Genomic DNA, 18,122 nt, shown 5'->3' with positions numbered 1-18,122 from the left:
CTTTGCTGAGCTCCTGTGACCAATTCCCGGCTTCTTTGTGGCTAGCTGATGTAAGGGATGTTAGGAAAGGTTTAGTTTTGACCATTAAACGGTATGCAGCAATAACATTATTTATTATGGTTTCTGTTTTAGTTCTTGCACAGGTCAGTTTCTGTGCTACTTCAGAACCTAAGAACATACTCTTATTCAATTTAGCTGTGCAGTCCACTGATTTGTACGACTGGTGATGGAAAACTGTATGAAATGACATTGTAGCTTCTGCGGCTTGAACTTTTTTATCATCTGGTGAATATTTGGGAGTGACAAATGATAACATTGAACATGATATTGACCTAGTTCTCACCGTCTTTTTGTGTTTTTCACTGTTAACGTGTCTTTCCAAGTCACCAACACCTTTGTATCCGACATTAACATAACTATCACACACTGCACATTTTGCTTCACTTTCACTGCGTCCGTGAGTAAAGCAAGGATACTTATGTTTTAGTTTATCCAAAAATTTACACTGTTTTTTTTTAGATTCACTCCTTTCAGGTTGCAAAGATGATATACCGTTACGTAATAGGATGCAATGAAATTAATATTTCACTCCACTCGCTGCATACTCGCACTATAATTTACGGCGACAACCAGATAACCAAACACGATAGCTGCAAATCATATGGCAAGCACATGTAAACTGTAGCTCTCGACACTTCCGGTTTCTCTCAACATAAACATGGAAAAGAAGTGCGTTGATTGGTTGATCAATGCCTGGACTTCGAGTTCAATATATCGAATATTAGCATTACTTATTTCCACCCTCAGAAGTAGCGCCCTGAGCCGTTACCTACGCTATAACAGAAGGCCTGGACAAGCCGATACATTTCTGGGCGAACGATGTAGTTCAGGCAATGGCCGCTTGGATCTCGTTTAAGTTCTGTTATTCTCATGTTCTGTCTATATCCTTATATTGAAGACTCATACAATAATGCAAAATAATACATTTTTATTATCATTATGCCCGGTGTGAATCAGATATAAATATATAAAAACTTAAAACACACTACACATCATAGATTTCTTTCATTTTGCACTTGTTTATCACACAAGAATAAAGAATTTGGAAATATGCCTAAATAGAGGTACTCACCCGATTTTTCCCTATTTCTATAATTTCAACACTTTACTGCTCAGAGGCTTGCTCTTGAATTTGTTTAATAAATCACAGTCATTAGTCACTTTCTTTGCATTATTATCAAGAACAGGCCTGAAAAATTTTGTTATGTATAACGTATGGGATGTGTGCTTGATCACAGTCGCGGCACTGAAACGTCTCTTTAAACTTTGGAGCGGTAAGGAATTTTAGCTTTCGGACAATGTTACATATTCCGAGATATCCTAATGCCCGCGTTGTAAATATTAATACATTTTTAAGAAAAAGACGAATTTGCGTCGGCACTTTGTCAGGGAGCAGAATTCCCCGCACAGTACTTACACTGTAATCTGATTCTGGAGTTATCATTAGGAGCCAAAAGAGATCCTTTTCTGCTGCCCTGTCGAGAAATAGCAAGCCTCCATTTCTCCCGTAAACTCGGATCTTTAGGAGAAAGATGAAAATTTATATTTATGTATATTTCTTCGCTGTGTCAGATGTGCATTTAAGCACGCAAAAATAAACCATCATAACCTACAGAATGGAAAGAGAAACTTGACGGTAATAGGCCCCAGGGGCTCTGAAATTTGGAGCTGGGTTGGCGAACATGGGGCCCTTAGCTGAGTCCTGGCATTTCCTCCACTTACTCGTGCCAGACGCCTCACTTTCATCTAGCCTATCCGACCTTCCTTGGTCAACTCTAGTTCTTTGCCAACCCCGACGCTATTAGGTTTCCGAGGGCTAGGGAGTCTTTCATTTTCACGCCCTTCGTGGCCCTTGTCTTCCTTTGGCCGATACTTTCATTTTTTGAAGTGTCGGGTCCCTTCCAATTTCTCTCTCTGATTAGTGTTATACAAAGAATGGTTGCCTAGTTGTACTTCCTCTTACAACAATAATCACCACCACCACATTGACGGTAATTTGGAAGCACATAACTAAACAAATGTTAAATGCATCTCAGCAACCATCCACATATTGCAAATCGTGAGACCAAATAAATTTATAAAAAACGACAAAACTCTTCACATTTCATGTTAGATAAGGCCTTACCTTTAAAAAAAGAAATGTTGCAGTAACACACGTAATCATAGAATTCACGCCAAACAACAGAACATAAACGCGAACCTAGTAGTGGAGAAGAGGAAAAACTATTACCCCGCTTTTAATGCAAGAAATTGGCTTTCTGTCCAGGCCTTCTAGTATCTAGTAGGCTTTGCCTGAGCACATGGAGTTGATGTACGATACAATAACATGCTGTCTTCAGCCTAAAACCTAAGTGAGCAATCTTGTAACGAAAAATGCCGGACAATGTTGATAAATTAGAAATGCCGGCCGGACATAACCAAAATGATTGAAAAGCAGGACATGTCCGGCAAAAGCCGGATGGTTGGTAACCCTACCCTCACTGTTTCTTTCTCCAAATCCAAATGGACCAATCACTTTTTCTTTACCAATTCTGTCATTTCTGTAACCACATTTTGGCTGATTACACAAATTTAAAAAAATAAAGAATGAAATTTAAACCTTAGAAAAACTTAGATCCAACAAAAGCATCACAGTACAAAATGTAAACAAACAGGTTATTAAACATGACAACTATTGAATGGAAGTGGGAAATGGCATGAAACCCTGAGAGGTAATGGAACATATCCTTTTGCTATGAAAGAAAATGGAGAGGTTAATTGCCCTTGGTTTACAACATTTATCTGAAAAAGGAAACAAATCAGAAACTCAAAACTGAAAGATCTTTACAAAGGGAAATTAAAGACATGCACAGACATACATAGTGTGTTGAAAGAAATTTAATTGCTAAATTCAAACCAATAAAAGCCCCAGTTTGATGATACATGTCAACTAAAATGAGGGCTAGTCCCATGCTACACAAATATAGAAATAAAACCAAACACAGAGGTATAGTAAACTTGCATCATTATCGAAAACACTTCAGGTAATGTGTGTAGACATTCCATACTTATGCAAGGTGACACAGAAATACCGGGAGGCAAACCTGAGGGATAATTACAATATAATACAAAGGATAAGAAATGGGTATTGCCTTCAAACAAACAGTATACGATCTTAGCTGAGAAGCTAAGTCATTTTGACAAATTTAGCAGTGAACGTTAAACTCAAGGGCAAACTCCTGCATAAGAAAAAGGGTCAATTATCACATTTGAATGAAGTTAAAACCAAAGTTAAGGCAGAAACAGTGCTTACCCTGAGACTGGGGTTCGCATGAGCGGACTGAAGGACAAGCAGGTCCACTCACTATAATGGTCAGATGATCAAAGACACAGGTGCTACCTCACTCACACCAAAGAAGCAGGGTAAGATTGAGAAACAAGAAATGGTGCAACCACCAAAGAGAACAAATCAGAATGCTGAATTCACCTTCAACTTTCACTTTCACCAATCACATTTACTTTTATTTTCTCCAAATAAAAGTATCTTTTTCTTGCTGACACAGCGATAATAAATGTTCGAGAAAAGTCTTCGTTTATGCATCAGAAAATATGCTTCCAGAACTGCATGTGTAGTTTCATACATTTTGACAAAAAGCAAAAATATTAAAATCCACAGATTAATGATGATTTGGATACAACTCATAAATAAGAGTTTCTTAAACAGAATTTAAAATGATCTGGATCTTCCAAGTCCAAAAGTTCAAACAGAATAAATCTTATACAAAAATATAATTTTTAATACAACAAAATATTTCAAATCAATCCCACTGCTGTCTTTATATTGCCACAATTTCCAACCTGCACACTGAGGTCTCCCCTGAGTATCACTTCCACATCGGTGATTACTTCATCGAATGTCTCCAAGAATTCCTCTATATTTTCCTCACTGTTTCCACTATGGGGTGCATAAACTTGGATGAAATCTTTCACTTCTTCTTCCATCCTCAGTCATACTTTGATTATTCTATCACTAAAATAGTCTACCCTCTCCACATTTTCATCCAGGATTTTGTTAACAATCACTCCTACTCCATTCTTTGCCTCACTTCCTCCATTCCAGTATAGGGTGTATCCTCTACTCATCCTCTTCACTCTACTTGACCACACTCAGTCCCATCATTGTAACATTCTTTTTCTCCATAAAATCAAAATTTTCCCATCAAGGTCGTAACATTTATTATTGCAGACTTCATAATATTAACCGCTGGTTGCCCACTTATCACAGTTCTCCCCAGCAGAAGAACTGCTCGTCGCATTTAGCAGGGTACGCCTAACCTTTTTCAAGGCTGATAATTACCACCACTCAGTTTAGGCTATTGTTACGATCGGGTTGCCACTCCCGAAGGCATTTTAGAGCTACTGCCAGCAATCATTAAAGTCCTTACCAGATGCTACACACTGGGTCAGTGTGCTCTGGGACTCACACAGGCAGGTGTGCCACTCTCTGGGCAGGGTTGCCTCCGAAGAGGGTCCCTACCTGCTAACTGAATGTAATAATACCCATAAAATAAGTTATACAATACACACCTATATTTGAATCATTTGTTGCAGAAACAGCACTTCTCCACTTTTTGACAATATATGAGTTATTAATACTGCCATGATTAATGCACAAAGGGTTACCATTCTGTGTAGAAAAAACACTTCTACCATATATCTCTGCCTATCAGTCGCAAATGAAAGTTTCTGTTTTGTGCAGAAAGAACACTTATCCTGGAGAGGTGTTGTTTTTCCTTCACCTGAGTCGCTAGGAAGAGGTGTGAAAATAGATGAAAAAGTCGCATATCATATAAATCAATTTATGCAGTTTCAGTATGAGGCAAATCATGTCTTAGGAAAATTCTGTATTGATGGACTGTGCGTTCATACTTTCAAGTTGCTTATTTCTGCAACCTGTCTCCCTATGTTACCAACTAGACTTGTTTATCCACAAGGCTGTGTTCCATTAAATGAAGAGAAATTAGCAGACATAAAGAAGTTGGAATCTTACATACCAGAAGAACACCATGAGTTTTATAATGAACTGTTTGCATGGACAACATCAGTGCAATAGAAGTGAGAAGCATTGTTCAAAGATAAGAGACTTACGTATTACTTGTATTATATTGTGTTGTTTCGTTTTATATATATTTTGAACATTGGAAAGGCACATGAAAGGAGTATTCTTCTGTTTATTTTTCTATACAATGTGGTCTAATCATAATATGTGCAAATAAGTAAGTCTTCCAAATAACTATTAAATAATGGATTTAAACACTGTATGTCCTCAGTACAAAATTTGTATTTTATTTAATAAAGTTCTTTTTGGAATTGAAATGACGTTCAAATCAATGTTACACTTCCTTATATTCTCATTAATGGTGTTTGTTGCAGAAACAGCACGTCTCCACCACTTTCAACAAAGTCTGTAAAGGAACGTATTGGACTAATTTATACAAACAACCTATCTGTCATAGTCATTTCAACAGTAGAATAAGCATAATAAATATCGGAAGGATAGAAATGACATTACACACTACAGACAGTTTTTCCTGTTTTCTGAACAATTTGGTACGTTGGAGAAGTGTCGTTTCTGAAACAAAAGATTCATTTACACTACATATGCAAATATAACATGAAGTAAAGTTGCTCAACCAAGCCAGGAAACTTCTCAGAAAATATTCAACTCCCACCTTTTGGAGAAATAATGGAAAAATATTCATACAATTTGTAGCTTAACAGGCAGTGAAATCTTATAGTTAAAGATGTTTAAATTAATTTCTAAAGGCAGCCTTCATCTGTGTGGTTTCACATACCTTCCTTCCTTCATTTGTTCCCCTGCCTCTGTAACAACAACAAAATTAACATGGTAGAGAGTTAATTTCAGAATACTATTTAGCAAACACTTATTTATCCAGTTTTATGGATAGAACTTAAATAAGTGCATGGATATGAATCAAAGAAAGGAAGCTGGGAATAAGTATCAGAAAACAGAGAAAACATAAACATAAAGACAAGTTTATTTTTTATTAGTTTTTAATTTTATTTTATTATTTTATTTTTATTATTTTATTTTATTATTTTATTATTTTATTAATCTCAAAAATAATAAAATAACAAATAGCATTAGCGGATTGTGTCTTTAGCTACACTATGTTGATGACACATTAGCAATAATAGATAAAAATTGCAACAATAGTGAAGACATACTAACCTACTTAAATAGCCTAGACAACTGCATCAAGTTCACCAAAGAGGATGAGGACAATAATTTAATCAATTTTCTCGACATTGCAATTACCAGGACCTTAAACAATTTCGATTTCCAAATTTATAAAAAACCTTCGTTCACTCCCACAACCATAAAACAAAATTCTCTTCACCCACAGTCACACAAACAAGCCTCATTTTACAGCTTAGTGTACAGGACGCTAAAAATTCCCATGTCAACTGCCAACTTGAAAAATGAAATAGCTATTTTCAACTAATACAATCCCTCAATCATACATAAAATAATCAATAAAGTGAAATTGAAATTGACCATGAACCTCTCCCCAATGGAAAAAAAAAACAAATCAAAGTACACAACCTTTACCTATACTAATCCCATCATACATCAAATCGCTACCCCTTTAAGGAAACATGATATTAAGATAGTCTTTAAGACCCAAAATTCAAATCAAAAGTTATTCTTCAACCACAACAAGATAAACTCGGACAACAATAAATTTTCGGGTTCCGGCATTTACAGACTGAAATGCGCTGAGCGCAATAGTTCGTACATCGGTCAAACCGGAAGAAGCTTCACAACTAGATATGCAGAACATTTTAATGCCCAGAAACACAACAAACACTCAGCCATGAGCATCCATATGAAGGACACAGGACACAGTTTCACCACAATTGAACAAGATCTCCAAATTTTAAAAAGACTAGATAAAGGCGGACTCATGACCGAGTTTGAAAATTTGTACATTTTCTTGGACCAAAAAATACAATAGTAATCAAAACTTAAATGATCCGATAGACAACCGAAGCCCTCTTTATGAACAATTAATCATTTTGTTCAACAAGTTAAATCTGAAAGACAAAAGATTAGTTGACGTCCTCAAAACAACCTCCTCAAGTACCCCCACTAAGCCGTTCAACTTATCACGTCCCTGTTCTCCCTCCAATACACACAACTCCTTCCCATGCTCCAATCACAGGACCACAGCCCCGCCTTCTCAGGCCAACTCCCCTCCACCAAGACATCACACATACAATACGAGGAGTAAGACGTTAGTAACAGCCAGTGCTTCAAAAACCTCTTAGCAATAAGGTAACAGCCCAACAACACTTAAGGTAAGTTTTTTAACTTCACAGTCTCAACTCTCCAACGCATTCATTCTCTCTTTTCCCATCATTTCACTCAACTAATTAAGGACTTATCCTTCCTTTCAGATTTTCACATACGTAAGACAGTTCAACATTAATTACATTGGACAACGTCTTGACTGTTGCCCACTCAACCAATAAAAACTAGAACCCCATACTTCAACAACATAAACACATGGAGAAACTTAAAAACACTAGTCAATTGGGAAGACTTAACGACATTTCAACTGCCCATTCAAGCCATTATTTTTACTGTTTTCAACATGGTTCCTTTTGAATCAAATATCAACTGTTGTTTACATGCACTAGGCACTCCGTCTTCATAGAGAATGTCCAACGGAGGTGATTAGCCCATGGATACTTCAACGGACTATTTTGTTTGTATCTAAAATATAATTAGTCAGCATAAACATCCAAGTTGAATTACGACGTAATGCAAAATTTTTATATGAGCTGATCATAAATCACATACAAAATTTCACATCTTGAAGCCATTTCTGACTAGACTGCACCAGGACCGTAATATTGAGGTCCGGAGTAAAAAAATTTTTTTTTTCTTCCATGGATATTAATACAAATTTGGAATGTTTTTTCACATTATTTTACAATGTAAAATACACGTACAGTAAATTGCAATTATTTGTATTCTGCATTCATTCTCAACATTTGTACATACATTTTTAAACTGTCTTTGAACTTAGCACCAAATAAGACTTTAACTACCATTATTATCAATACTGTACAATAGGACGGCCTTGTTTTGAGTGAAAATTCATCAACGTGTTCACTAGTGTAACATTTTTTAGTTAATTTTGATATTTTGTTAATGATAAGATCTTGTAAATGTTTTTTAATGTATTCACTCTGGTAATATATTTTTATCATTTCCAACCAGACGTCTGGTAGAATTTTGAGGTATTTGATATGACTGATGATGCTCCACAGAAGGGGCGAAACATGTCTCAACGATTTTTAGCGATGTTTAACTAATACGTTAACATCTTGTACTGTATTGAATAGGTTGAGTTAAAATAAATTACTTATATTATTATAAATTAAGATACTTTCAATACGGAAAAAATGATTTTCATTACTTGTAATAAGTGCTCCAGCTGTCAAAGGAAATCACTCCCCAGGCCGGAATTTCTGGTATAGATCCAGAGTGTCACTGCTGCCGACAGCTTGGTTCCAAGTGCTCATCTGACCTTCTCCTTACCAACCTACAGCCATCACAGGCATCAAGACAGAAAACGCTCTCATCTGAGAACACAACAGATCTCTACTCCGCCCTCCAATGAGCTCTAGCTTGATAACACTGAAGTCATAGATGGTAGTAATTTGGAGTTAGTGGCTCGAACGCTACAGGACGTCTAGCTCAGAACTGTCCCTCAAGTTATCAATTTGTTATAGTTTGTTATGTCACTCTGAAGCTGTAATGGCTGCTGAAGATGCAATACGATACACCACAGCCAAGCGGTGAATATGGCAGTCCATAGTAGCTTGCGTGTGGCCAGACCCCAGTCTTTTGATACAGTGCCTTCCCGTGACCATTGCTACCAACATCAATGCATTGTGGATACAATCCTGCCAAGTCTTTCTGAAATAATGTGGTACTGCCTTCTTCACCTTCTTAAAGGCATGTATGACTTGCACCTACCTCACAACATCAACACCAGACAATGACTAACACTCAAGAAGTGTACAGCAGGCATTTAAAGGAAACTTGCTTTGCAAATTCATAGGGGCACTACTAGAACCACTCTTCATCGAGTAGCGTGCAAATTTGAATAGGAGTCACCTTTCAGATTTATAAACATGCCTCTCAAATTTCATTTATCTAGTACAAATCCTCTTGGTTTTGAGATTTCATTTTCTGCCAGCATATGACAAAAACCAATTTGTGTATATCTTTGATATTTTTACCTACCCTTTCTGAAACAGTTTAAATGGATTGGAAATAATTTGTCCCGAATGCGTAAATTTATAATACCAATATAATGGTCCATTATTGGACATTGTAAATTTTATAAATTTATAAATTTATGTTTTTTCTCATGCTGCCAATTCATATTTTGGACCTTAAAATTACAGTTGTTCTGCAGAAGTCATGTTTATTGCTGCAAGAGTAAATATTTCTACACACTAGATATTGCCAATTAAAATTAGAGGAATAATTTTGTATGACTTCAATATTTATGAGCAAAATAGAATAAACTTATAAGAGGAATCCCTCACTAAAATTTAACTTAGAAGCTTTCCAGTCTATTGAACACACAGGTCCATTATAAATATTACACTGTAACATACATTAAACAAGGAATAAAAATACACATTATTAAACAAAGAATGACATGTTTTGTTCTTAAAAGAACATCATCAAATCACACTTGATATTGGAAATATTTATGTTAATTTCTGTCTAGGAATTTGAAATTTGGAACTTATCTTAATGAAGTCCTGCTGTGTTTCCACTCCAGCAATGCTTTTATTCCTTGTTTAATAGTGTGTTTTTTACAGGTATGTTATAGTATAATATTTATAATGAACTTGTGCGTTCGACAGACTGAAAAGCTTTTAAGTTACATTTAACTGAGTCGACACTGGAAAGTAAGGCTTCCTTCTTAACAAACGAATCGTCACTGTTCAAAATTAAAACTTCCTACTTACATTTTAACTCTTGTGTTGTTGTCTTTGATACACTTACTAAACTATATAAGTCACGGTAAGAAGTTGCATTTGAATGGAGTGAAACGTACCTTCTTCTTCTTCTTCTTTTTCTTCAACCAAACGTTCTTCTATTAACCGTGCAGTTTCAGGATCAACTTCGTAGACGCTATGAAAGAGAACGATGGCATTTGGATCAAATCTAATAAACAGAATTCTAATACAAAATGGGAGTAAGATGTGTTGTTGCAGTGTATCTAGAAGGTTTAACATAATAATTTGGCAAGTTTGAGTTCTCCAACCTCTCTCACTCCAACCTGATAACTTACAAGAGGTGCCGCTGTTAAGCCGAGCAATCCAGTGAATGATTGGAAGCTGGATTGGCAAGTAGGGAAGATCACTAATCGGGCATCAAAGTAGGTGTGGTAAGTAATGGGGACCCGATTTTTGTGCTAAATACTTTTAAATATTTATTTTCTTACATATTAAAAAGATGAAAAATTATGTATAAAAATTATGAAAATAGTTTCAGTAATAAACCATACCCGGGCAACTGGAGTGGGACATTACATAACATCAGCTTCATGGTCCGTATCGCACTTCAATAGATTCACAATTAAGTAGTTATTTATTTTCCACCTAGTCGATACAAGGATTGCTTAAGGCAATTTAATGGTTAAAAGTGGTACATGTTTCATATATTATCAACATCTTCAGCCACATAACACTGTTTAGATGAAAAATATATAAATTGACAAAGTAATGCTTTAGAGGAAGTGTCCTTAAAATTAACATAAAATTGACAACATTAAAACAAACAAATAACTCAAGAGAAAGTATATATATTATTTCTACAATTGAAAGCAGTCGTCAAGGAAACACTTGTACAATATTCCATAGAGAATATGTCCTAATGAATATTCTTTTCTTAATAATTCATGAAAAAAGGTCAATTTATAAATTTATTATAAATTATAATAATTTATAAATTGATCTTATAATTTATTATAATTATATATAATATATAATATATATTATATTATATTATATTATATTATATTATATTATATTATATTATATTATATTATTATTGTATTATATATATTATATGTAATTATAATTTATAATTATAATTTATTATAATTTAATAATTATTAAGAAAATAATATTCATTAGGACATATTCTCTATGGAATATTGTACAAGTGTTTCCTTGACGACTGCTTTCAATTGTAGAAATAATATATATACTTTCTCTTGAGTTATTTGTTTGTTTTAATGTTGTCAATCTTATGTTAATTTTAAGGACACTTCCTCTACAGCATTACTTTGTCAATTTATATATTTTTCATCTAAACAGTGTTTTGTGGCTGAAGATGTTGATAATATACGAAACATGTACCATTTTTACCATTAAATTGCCTTAAGCAATCGTATCGACTAGGTGGAAAATAAATAAATACTTAATTGTGAATCTGGAGTGGGACATTGATGATGATGATGATGATGATGATGATGAGTTTCAGTAATACAAAATTTTAATTATGCATTATAAAACATCAACCCAACAGGCATGTTGAGACCATGATGGGTTAAAATAGCTGTCGCAGTGCACAACAAAGACTTTCTCCATCTTTTCCATCATGAACCAATGTCAGTTGCCATGAAACAATGCACAGTAATGAGAAAAGGACCATTCAACACCACAAGAAGATAGGCCTAATCTTGCAAATTTCATCATAGGAATGTCACTGATAAATTCTCAATTTCACCAACGTCTTTTTGTGCTTTCAAAACTTTGGCAATTTTACACATAGTACAGAATCCATCACTTTTTGAAAAACACTCTTTAAATTTCTGTTTCAAAGTTTCCACTTCAGAAATTTTTAGTGAATGAATTCTTTTCTCATTGCCAAGCACCTCATAAACTGTCTCAGTCAATAAGTTGGTTGACATTTCTAATTTCTTTTTAGAGTGAAACAAAGCACGCGCGCGCGCGCGTGCGCGCACGCACACACACACACACACACACACAAACTAAGTTTGCAGAAATATGATTAATTTCTGAAGAATTTGAATTCAGGAGGCATCATCCTTATTTAGCTCATGTAGTCATCATCATTCTCCTTTCACCTTATCCAGCTCCTGCTGGGTCGAGGCGTTTATGGCATTTCTCCACCTTCTTTTCTCCTTCCACCATTCCCCTTCCATTATTTTTCCCCGGTCCAGGTTTCTTCTTCTTGCACTCCTCTTTAATGAATCGATCCATCTCGTTCTAGGTCTCCTTCTCGCTCTCTTTACCTTGTACTTCATCTCAATCATCTGTTTTATTTTTTTCTCCTCCATCTTGTTTACATGTCCAAACCATCTTAGTTTACTCCTATCACTTCTCTCATTTAGGTTTTCCATTCTGACGTCCTTTCTCACATATTCATTATATTTGTTTCTCAATGTCTTTCCTTGTTCTTCCTATCGTACTTCTTAAACATTTCATTTCACTGGCTTGAATTCTACTCTCCACCCTAGTGTTCACTGTCACAGTCACAGCCTCATAAGTCAATATGAGTGCATAATATATTTTGTACATTCTCTTTTTACACTTCCTTGGTACTTTCAGAACACTTGTGTAAAAAATATGTTCAGGCTATGTTGTTAGGAAGTGACAGTGACTGTCATCTCCTAGTGATGAAAACAGTGAGGCAGACAGTAACAGTTCATGTGACAGGTATTAGGCTTAATGATGTTTTCCCCCCTCAAAGTGTTTTTTTTTTTTGCTTTACATCGCACTGACACAGATAGGTCTTATGACGATGATGGGATAGGGAAGGCCTAGGAATGGGAAGCGGCCGAGGCCTTAATTAAGGTACAGCCCCAGCATTTGCCTGGTGTGAAAATGGGAAACCACACCTCCTCAAATTACTATACTACTGTCAAAAGTGAAGATTTTTTTTAATTTTTTATTTATTTCATACCACCAATGACAATTATCTTAATATTTAACCAGCAAAATACAAGTTACCACAACAACGAACCTAACCTCAATTTTTAACTTTCAATTCCAAAACCTAAAATCATTTGGACATTATTAAACGTAGAGATTTAAAACTTTTAACATTAAAAGACAACACAGTTTAGTGATTCTAACAGTGACACTAACATGTATGTGAAATAATTATTACTATGCCAAATACTAATTCAAATTTGCACAATTAATTACAGAAAGTGAAAATTAATAATTAATTATTTTTTTAAATGTAAAGACATGCATGCCAGCAAAGTAAATCACAGGACATATACATGGATATATCACGAATCATGAAAAAAATCCCATCTATATAGATTCAAAACTGAGGCGGGTGCAAAATTTTCAGTAAGACCTTATATTTTGCCTTAATTTAGGTTGGCAGTTTTAGCAGTACTACAGCATTTTAGCTTGGCAGGGAAAGGTTAATCTCCCTAATCACGTATGCTTCCTTTGTCTCGATTGTAAGGGAGACTCAAGGACTCAAATCAGAAAAGTTTTGCAAAATACCATTCACTAGTGTAGCATAGTGTGTTTATAAATGTTGGGGGTGTGTGTTATAACCTAGTATATCTATAACAGAAAATTACAGTTACAGTATCACAAGGTAAGAATAGCATTAGAAGAGTAGACAGTGGCAAGTAAAAGTGGAGGTTCTTCCTTAGGAAGATCCCCAGATGATGACATATCAGAACAGATAATGATGGAAGAAATTCTATTGACTACATGATGTTACTAAATGAGAATGTCTGCTAGCAAATAGGGTAAATAATAGGCAGGAATGAACAAAAACTCTTAAAGTCTGCAAATACATATTGTATTATGTGACAGGGCCAACACTTAACACCCGATTGAGAATTTTTGCCGTTACCGAGACATGAAGGAGAGATTCTGCATGACATTTAAAGGAGCACACACATTGTCTTCAGGTGTGGCCAGAGGAAGCAAGAGGCAATGGTGTCCATCAGGGGAATTACCAACTGCTATACTCACGAGAGGAAAAGCAGGAAGATTCAGGAACAGCACAATATGAAAATTGATTGCCAATCACACCAGTTAGCAATTCTCCAGGAATGTAAAACCTGGATAAATTATTGTTAAATTTTCTGAGAGCCTCCCGATGATGAAATCTCATAGTTGTGATGATGATGATGATGATGATGATGATGCTGCTTGTTGTTTAAAGGGGCCTAACATCTAGATCATCGGCCCCTATCATAGTTGTGCTCTGACTAATTAATATTCATATTTTTATGGAGCATGGGAACTGAAGCTTACTTGGCACAAAGCAGAAGGCAATTTTTGTAGGGGATCTCCGTCATGTCGTGTTTCTTCTGGGAACTTATAAAAAGGGTGTGATCCTTGAGATGTGGTCACTGTTGATATGTGAATGTGGTACTGTGCATGTCTCTGAAATATAGTTCTTGAACAAAGACAGTACGGTGAGGTGCACCTGGAGACAAGAGATTACAATTACCGAGTTCACCTCAAGTAGAAGTGTGCAGCAAACATGTTGACTCATGTTAATCAGAGTATTTAGAGTAATTAACCAAGAAACAGTCAGTGTGCAAAAAAAAAAAAAAAAAAAAAAAAAAAAAGAGCTGTGAACATGAGTTGTTCATAGTTAAATGTTGGTGTAGTGACTAGGTGCTTTTGGAGATGGACTGAGCTTCAACTAGCTTCACTAAAATGTAACAGCATTTTCTCGTATATTGCAGTATCGGAAGTTATTCATTGACTTTACGACAAATAGATTGCTATATCCATGTTGATCTTCCAATGATAACCAAACTCCAGCAGAATGAGACCAGCAAGCAGCAGGCAAACAACCATGGACCCCCTCTGAGAGTCGACCCAAAGATCTGTGACGACGGACACTGCGCCATGGGCTGTTAAGCGTGCTAAGTGGCCCAAAAGGATGGGCGACAGTTTCATCATGACAGATAAGTTTTGAACACATTTCTAGCATGGGTTAGGAAGAGTTAGGATTTGCGGTTTTGTAAATATTAATCTTAGTTATGCCTTATGGCAGTTTCCATTGTTTGATAATTGTAAATAGGTTTGGGAACATTGCATGTGTTATCTCAGTGTTTCTAGCTTTGCAAGGCTTATGTTGGTTATGAGGATAATATATTAGTTAGGTCTGATCCACTTCTATGTAATATAAGGTTATTCTTTTCTTGTCAGGATTTACGATAGTTTGAGATGTTAAGATCATCCAGAAGCTAAGTACGGAGGTGCCATAGAAGTAATCGAGCTGGGAGAGTACCATTGTGAGTGTTAGGCAACTTGAGACTAGGAACGGCATGTTATATTAGAGTAATGAATGAGATTTTCAGCTGCGCACAGAGAGGTGTGGGCATTGTGGCCCCATCATTGATTTAGTAGGGTTTTCGAGGAAATTCTGGCAGGCTGACTTACAGAAGCACGTGAGGCTTGAAGAAGGGCCTGATAAATGTGAAATGTAGAGATACTGAATATGTTCCAGATAGCCAGATGGTAGACTATGCATGGAGACCTATCTAATGTGATTTGCAAGTCTGGGGAAAAATGTACCAGACTAATTGTGATGAGTAATTTTGAGAGGCTCTCATTGCTTGTATGGTAAAGTCTCCTCATGTGAGGGATGGAAACATTTGCCCAGTTGCAAGTAGAGTCCTTGACTCACGAGCAAAAGAGGGGCCTGTGGCCGTGATGACATACGAGTTGCAGCTGTGAATGCCTTGCCATGTAAATGACTGGAATTTTTGTTTTGTATTTGCAGCCAGATAAAGGGCCATATTTGAAATAGAGAAATAGACCTTGCCATACCTGTTGGCTCACTTCGGGGTTAATAACCACCTACAGAGGGTAGAACATGTGTCAAGATATCTCCAATCTGTCAAGACAAGTGTTTGTTTATGTATTTATTTCAGATCTAGTTGAATATTTTTGTGAATGAGGATGTCCATGTGTTTTATTGTTCTGTTGATATTGTGTTGTCAATTGTCTAATGGGGTAAGCCCAAGTGCTTTATTTTTATGGGATGAGAGTTTTGGGGAATTGCATCCATTTTTGAGTCAGTGATCCTTTGGAGGTATTATAATAGTCCAAAGCCAGTGTGTGTTTTATGTTTTTGTTTCCCTAACCATTGGGAGTTATATTAGTGAAAAATATGTGCGAATCTTCCATTCCTAATCCCATGTAGTTGAAGGTTTAAAATTATGACATTTGCATCTACAGTGTTCAAATTTATTTGTTAGATGAACTCATGCCATGTTAATTACTCACGGTTCCAAGAATGATAAAGACATTCACATGGTATGAGCAGAGACTCACAACTTTTAGGGATATTTGTTACGTAAAATTTTGTGTTTCTTCATTTGTGTAATATTTTGATTTTTGGGGCTTTTTATCATTTTATGTTTTGTGGATTAAAGTATTCCATTCCATTTCTCTCGATTCTCATTAACGTACAGTAGTTAGCATCCTGTCCTACTTCAATTTTAGATATTTAGCTAGACCCATCTTCCGTACAGACCACAGCTCTACCGACTGACCAGCCAGGCAAAAGAAGAGGATGTTAGGTAAGGTACAATACATATACAGCTCTACATTTAGGATCATTTGTAGTATGTGTAAAATCTACTGACTGATTTTAATAAAAATCAGTAGCCTACACCCTATGATATGAGGGTGACTCTTATGAATGAAAGATACCAGACATCAAGGAGATACACTGAAGATAAAAAGAACTTGAGTGACTTTTCATACTAGTATACCAGCAAACAATTTTCTCCATAACTCAATATTAGGTGAAAAAAGCCTAAAAACTTTCATTCCATCTTCCAGGATCAACAGAGTAAGAGTAATTAGAGGTGTGGACTCCTCTCTTTCTGAACCTTCAATAAAAGTTAATTGAGTCACCACCTGGTTGTTGCAGGTAAAAGATTGAATATAAGAGCAATGATAAATGATGAAATAGAGTATATTTCAACAGGCACAGTTAAATTAAACTTTCAATGTCAACACATTACTCAAAAAGTAGTGATCCTTAATGTGATGCTGAAGGTTGAAGCGTTCATTTTTTGCTCCTTTACTATGTAAGAGCCGGTCCCGTGGTATAGGGGTAGCATGCCTGCCTCTTACCCGGAGGCCCCAGGTTCGATTCTCGGTCAGGTCAGGAACTTTTACCTGGGTCTGAGGGCTAGTTCGAGTTCGACTCAGCCTATGTGATTATAATTGATAGTGAGATGGTGGCCCCAGTCTAGAAAGTCAAGAATAATGGCCGAGAGAATCTGCAGGCCTTCGGGCTGAGCAGTGGTCGCTTGGTAGGCCATGGTCCCGCGGGGCTGTTGTGCCATGGGGTTTGGTTTGGTTTTACTATGTAAGAGTTGCCAAACGTATGGCCAAATTGCAGTAAATTGTAAAGCAAGAGAACCGAGAGGTGCCAAGTGCTCATTAAACCATAACACCCAAGAATGTTCACGAAAATAAAATTCACAGCATTAGTAACTACTTATCCTCAAAGATTCACTCAACCAGGGTATAACAGACAAGCATTCCAAAATATACTAGCCAACTGAAGCCAATTGAAGAATAAGTACTATCCGCACACTTTATCTTGGTGCATTTACATCCTAGTGCTGAATCGGTCGACCTCGGCGATCTTCGAGATTCATACTGGCAACCTTTGAAACACAAACTATGAATCGCTTAAGCATCGTTGTGCGACATCTGGCGTAAACTTTACGTACTGGTACTGTTGTTGTTTACACATCAAAGTCAAAGTATAGAATTCATGCTATCGCATCGAGAGATATGTTTTATAATGTTATATAATGTGTATGTGACATAGTTGTTGGCTTAAGATGATAACGGTTTAGAAATTTCATATCGATCGATCATATTCTCGATTCAATTCAGATTTCATTTTCATTCAGTTGGCAGCACCAGGCAGCACTATCGATACCGGGACAGCTCCCTCCTTACTCCTCACCCCG

General features: G+C 36.1%; 1 protein-coding gene across 1 annotated transcript in view; it reads right to left on the bottom strand.

Annotated features, from left to right (window-relative positions):
• Positions 1-18,122, bottom strand: part of LOC136875921 (uncharacterized) — a 163,537-nt gene that overhangs the window by 86,812 nt on the left and 58,603 nt on the right. Inside the window, exons 4-5 of the mRNA XM_068228255.1 lie at positions 10,212-10,288; positions 5,895-5,922 (exon numbers count right to left, since the gene is read on the bottom strand). Coding sequence (XP_068084356.1) covers positions 5,895-5,922; positions 10,212-10,288 — 105 coding nt within the window. The remainder of the gene's footprint in view (positions 1-5,894; positions 5,923-10,211; positions 10,289-18,122) is intronic.

Source organism: Anabrus simplex, chromosome 6 (assembly GCF_040414725.1).
Source record: "Anabrus simplex isolate iqAnaSimp1 chromosome 6, ASM4041472v1, whole genome shotgun sequence".
Lineage (NCBI taxonomy): Eukaryota > Metazoa > Arthropoda > Insecta > Orthoptera > Tettigoniidae > Anabrus > Anabrus simplex.
Note: the sequence above shows the minus strand (reverse complement) of the source record. Positions and strands in the feature narration are given on the sequence as shown.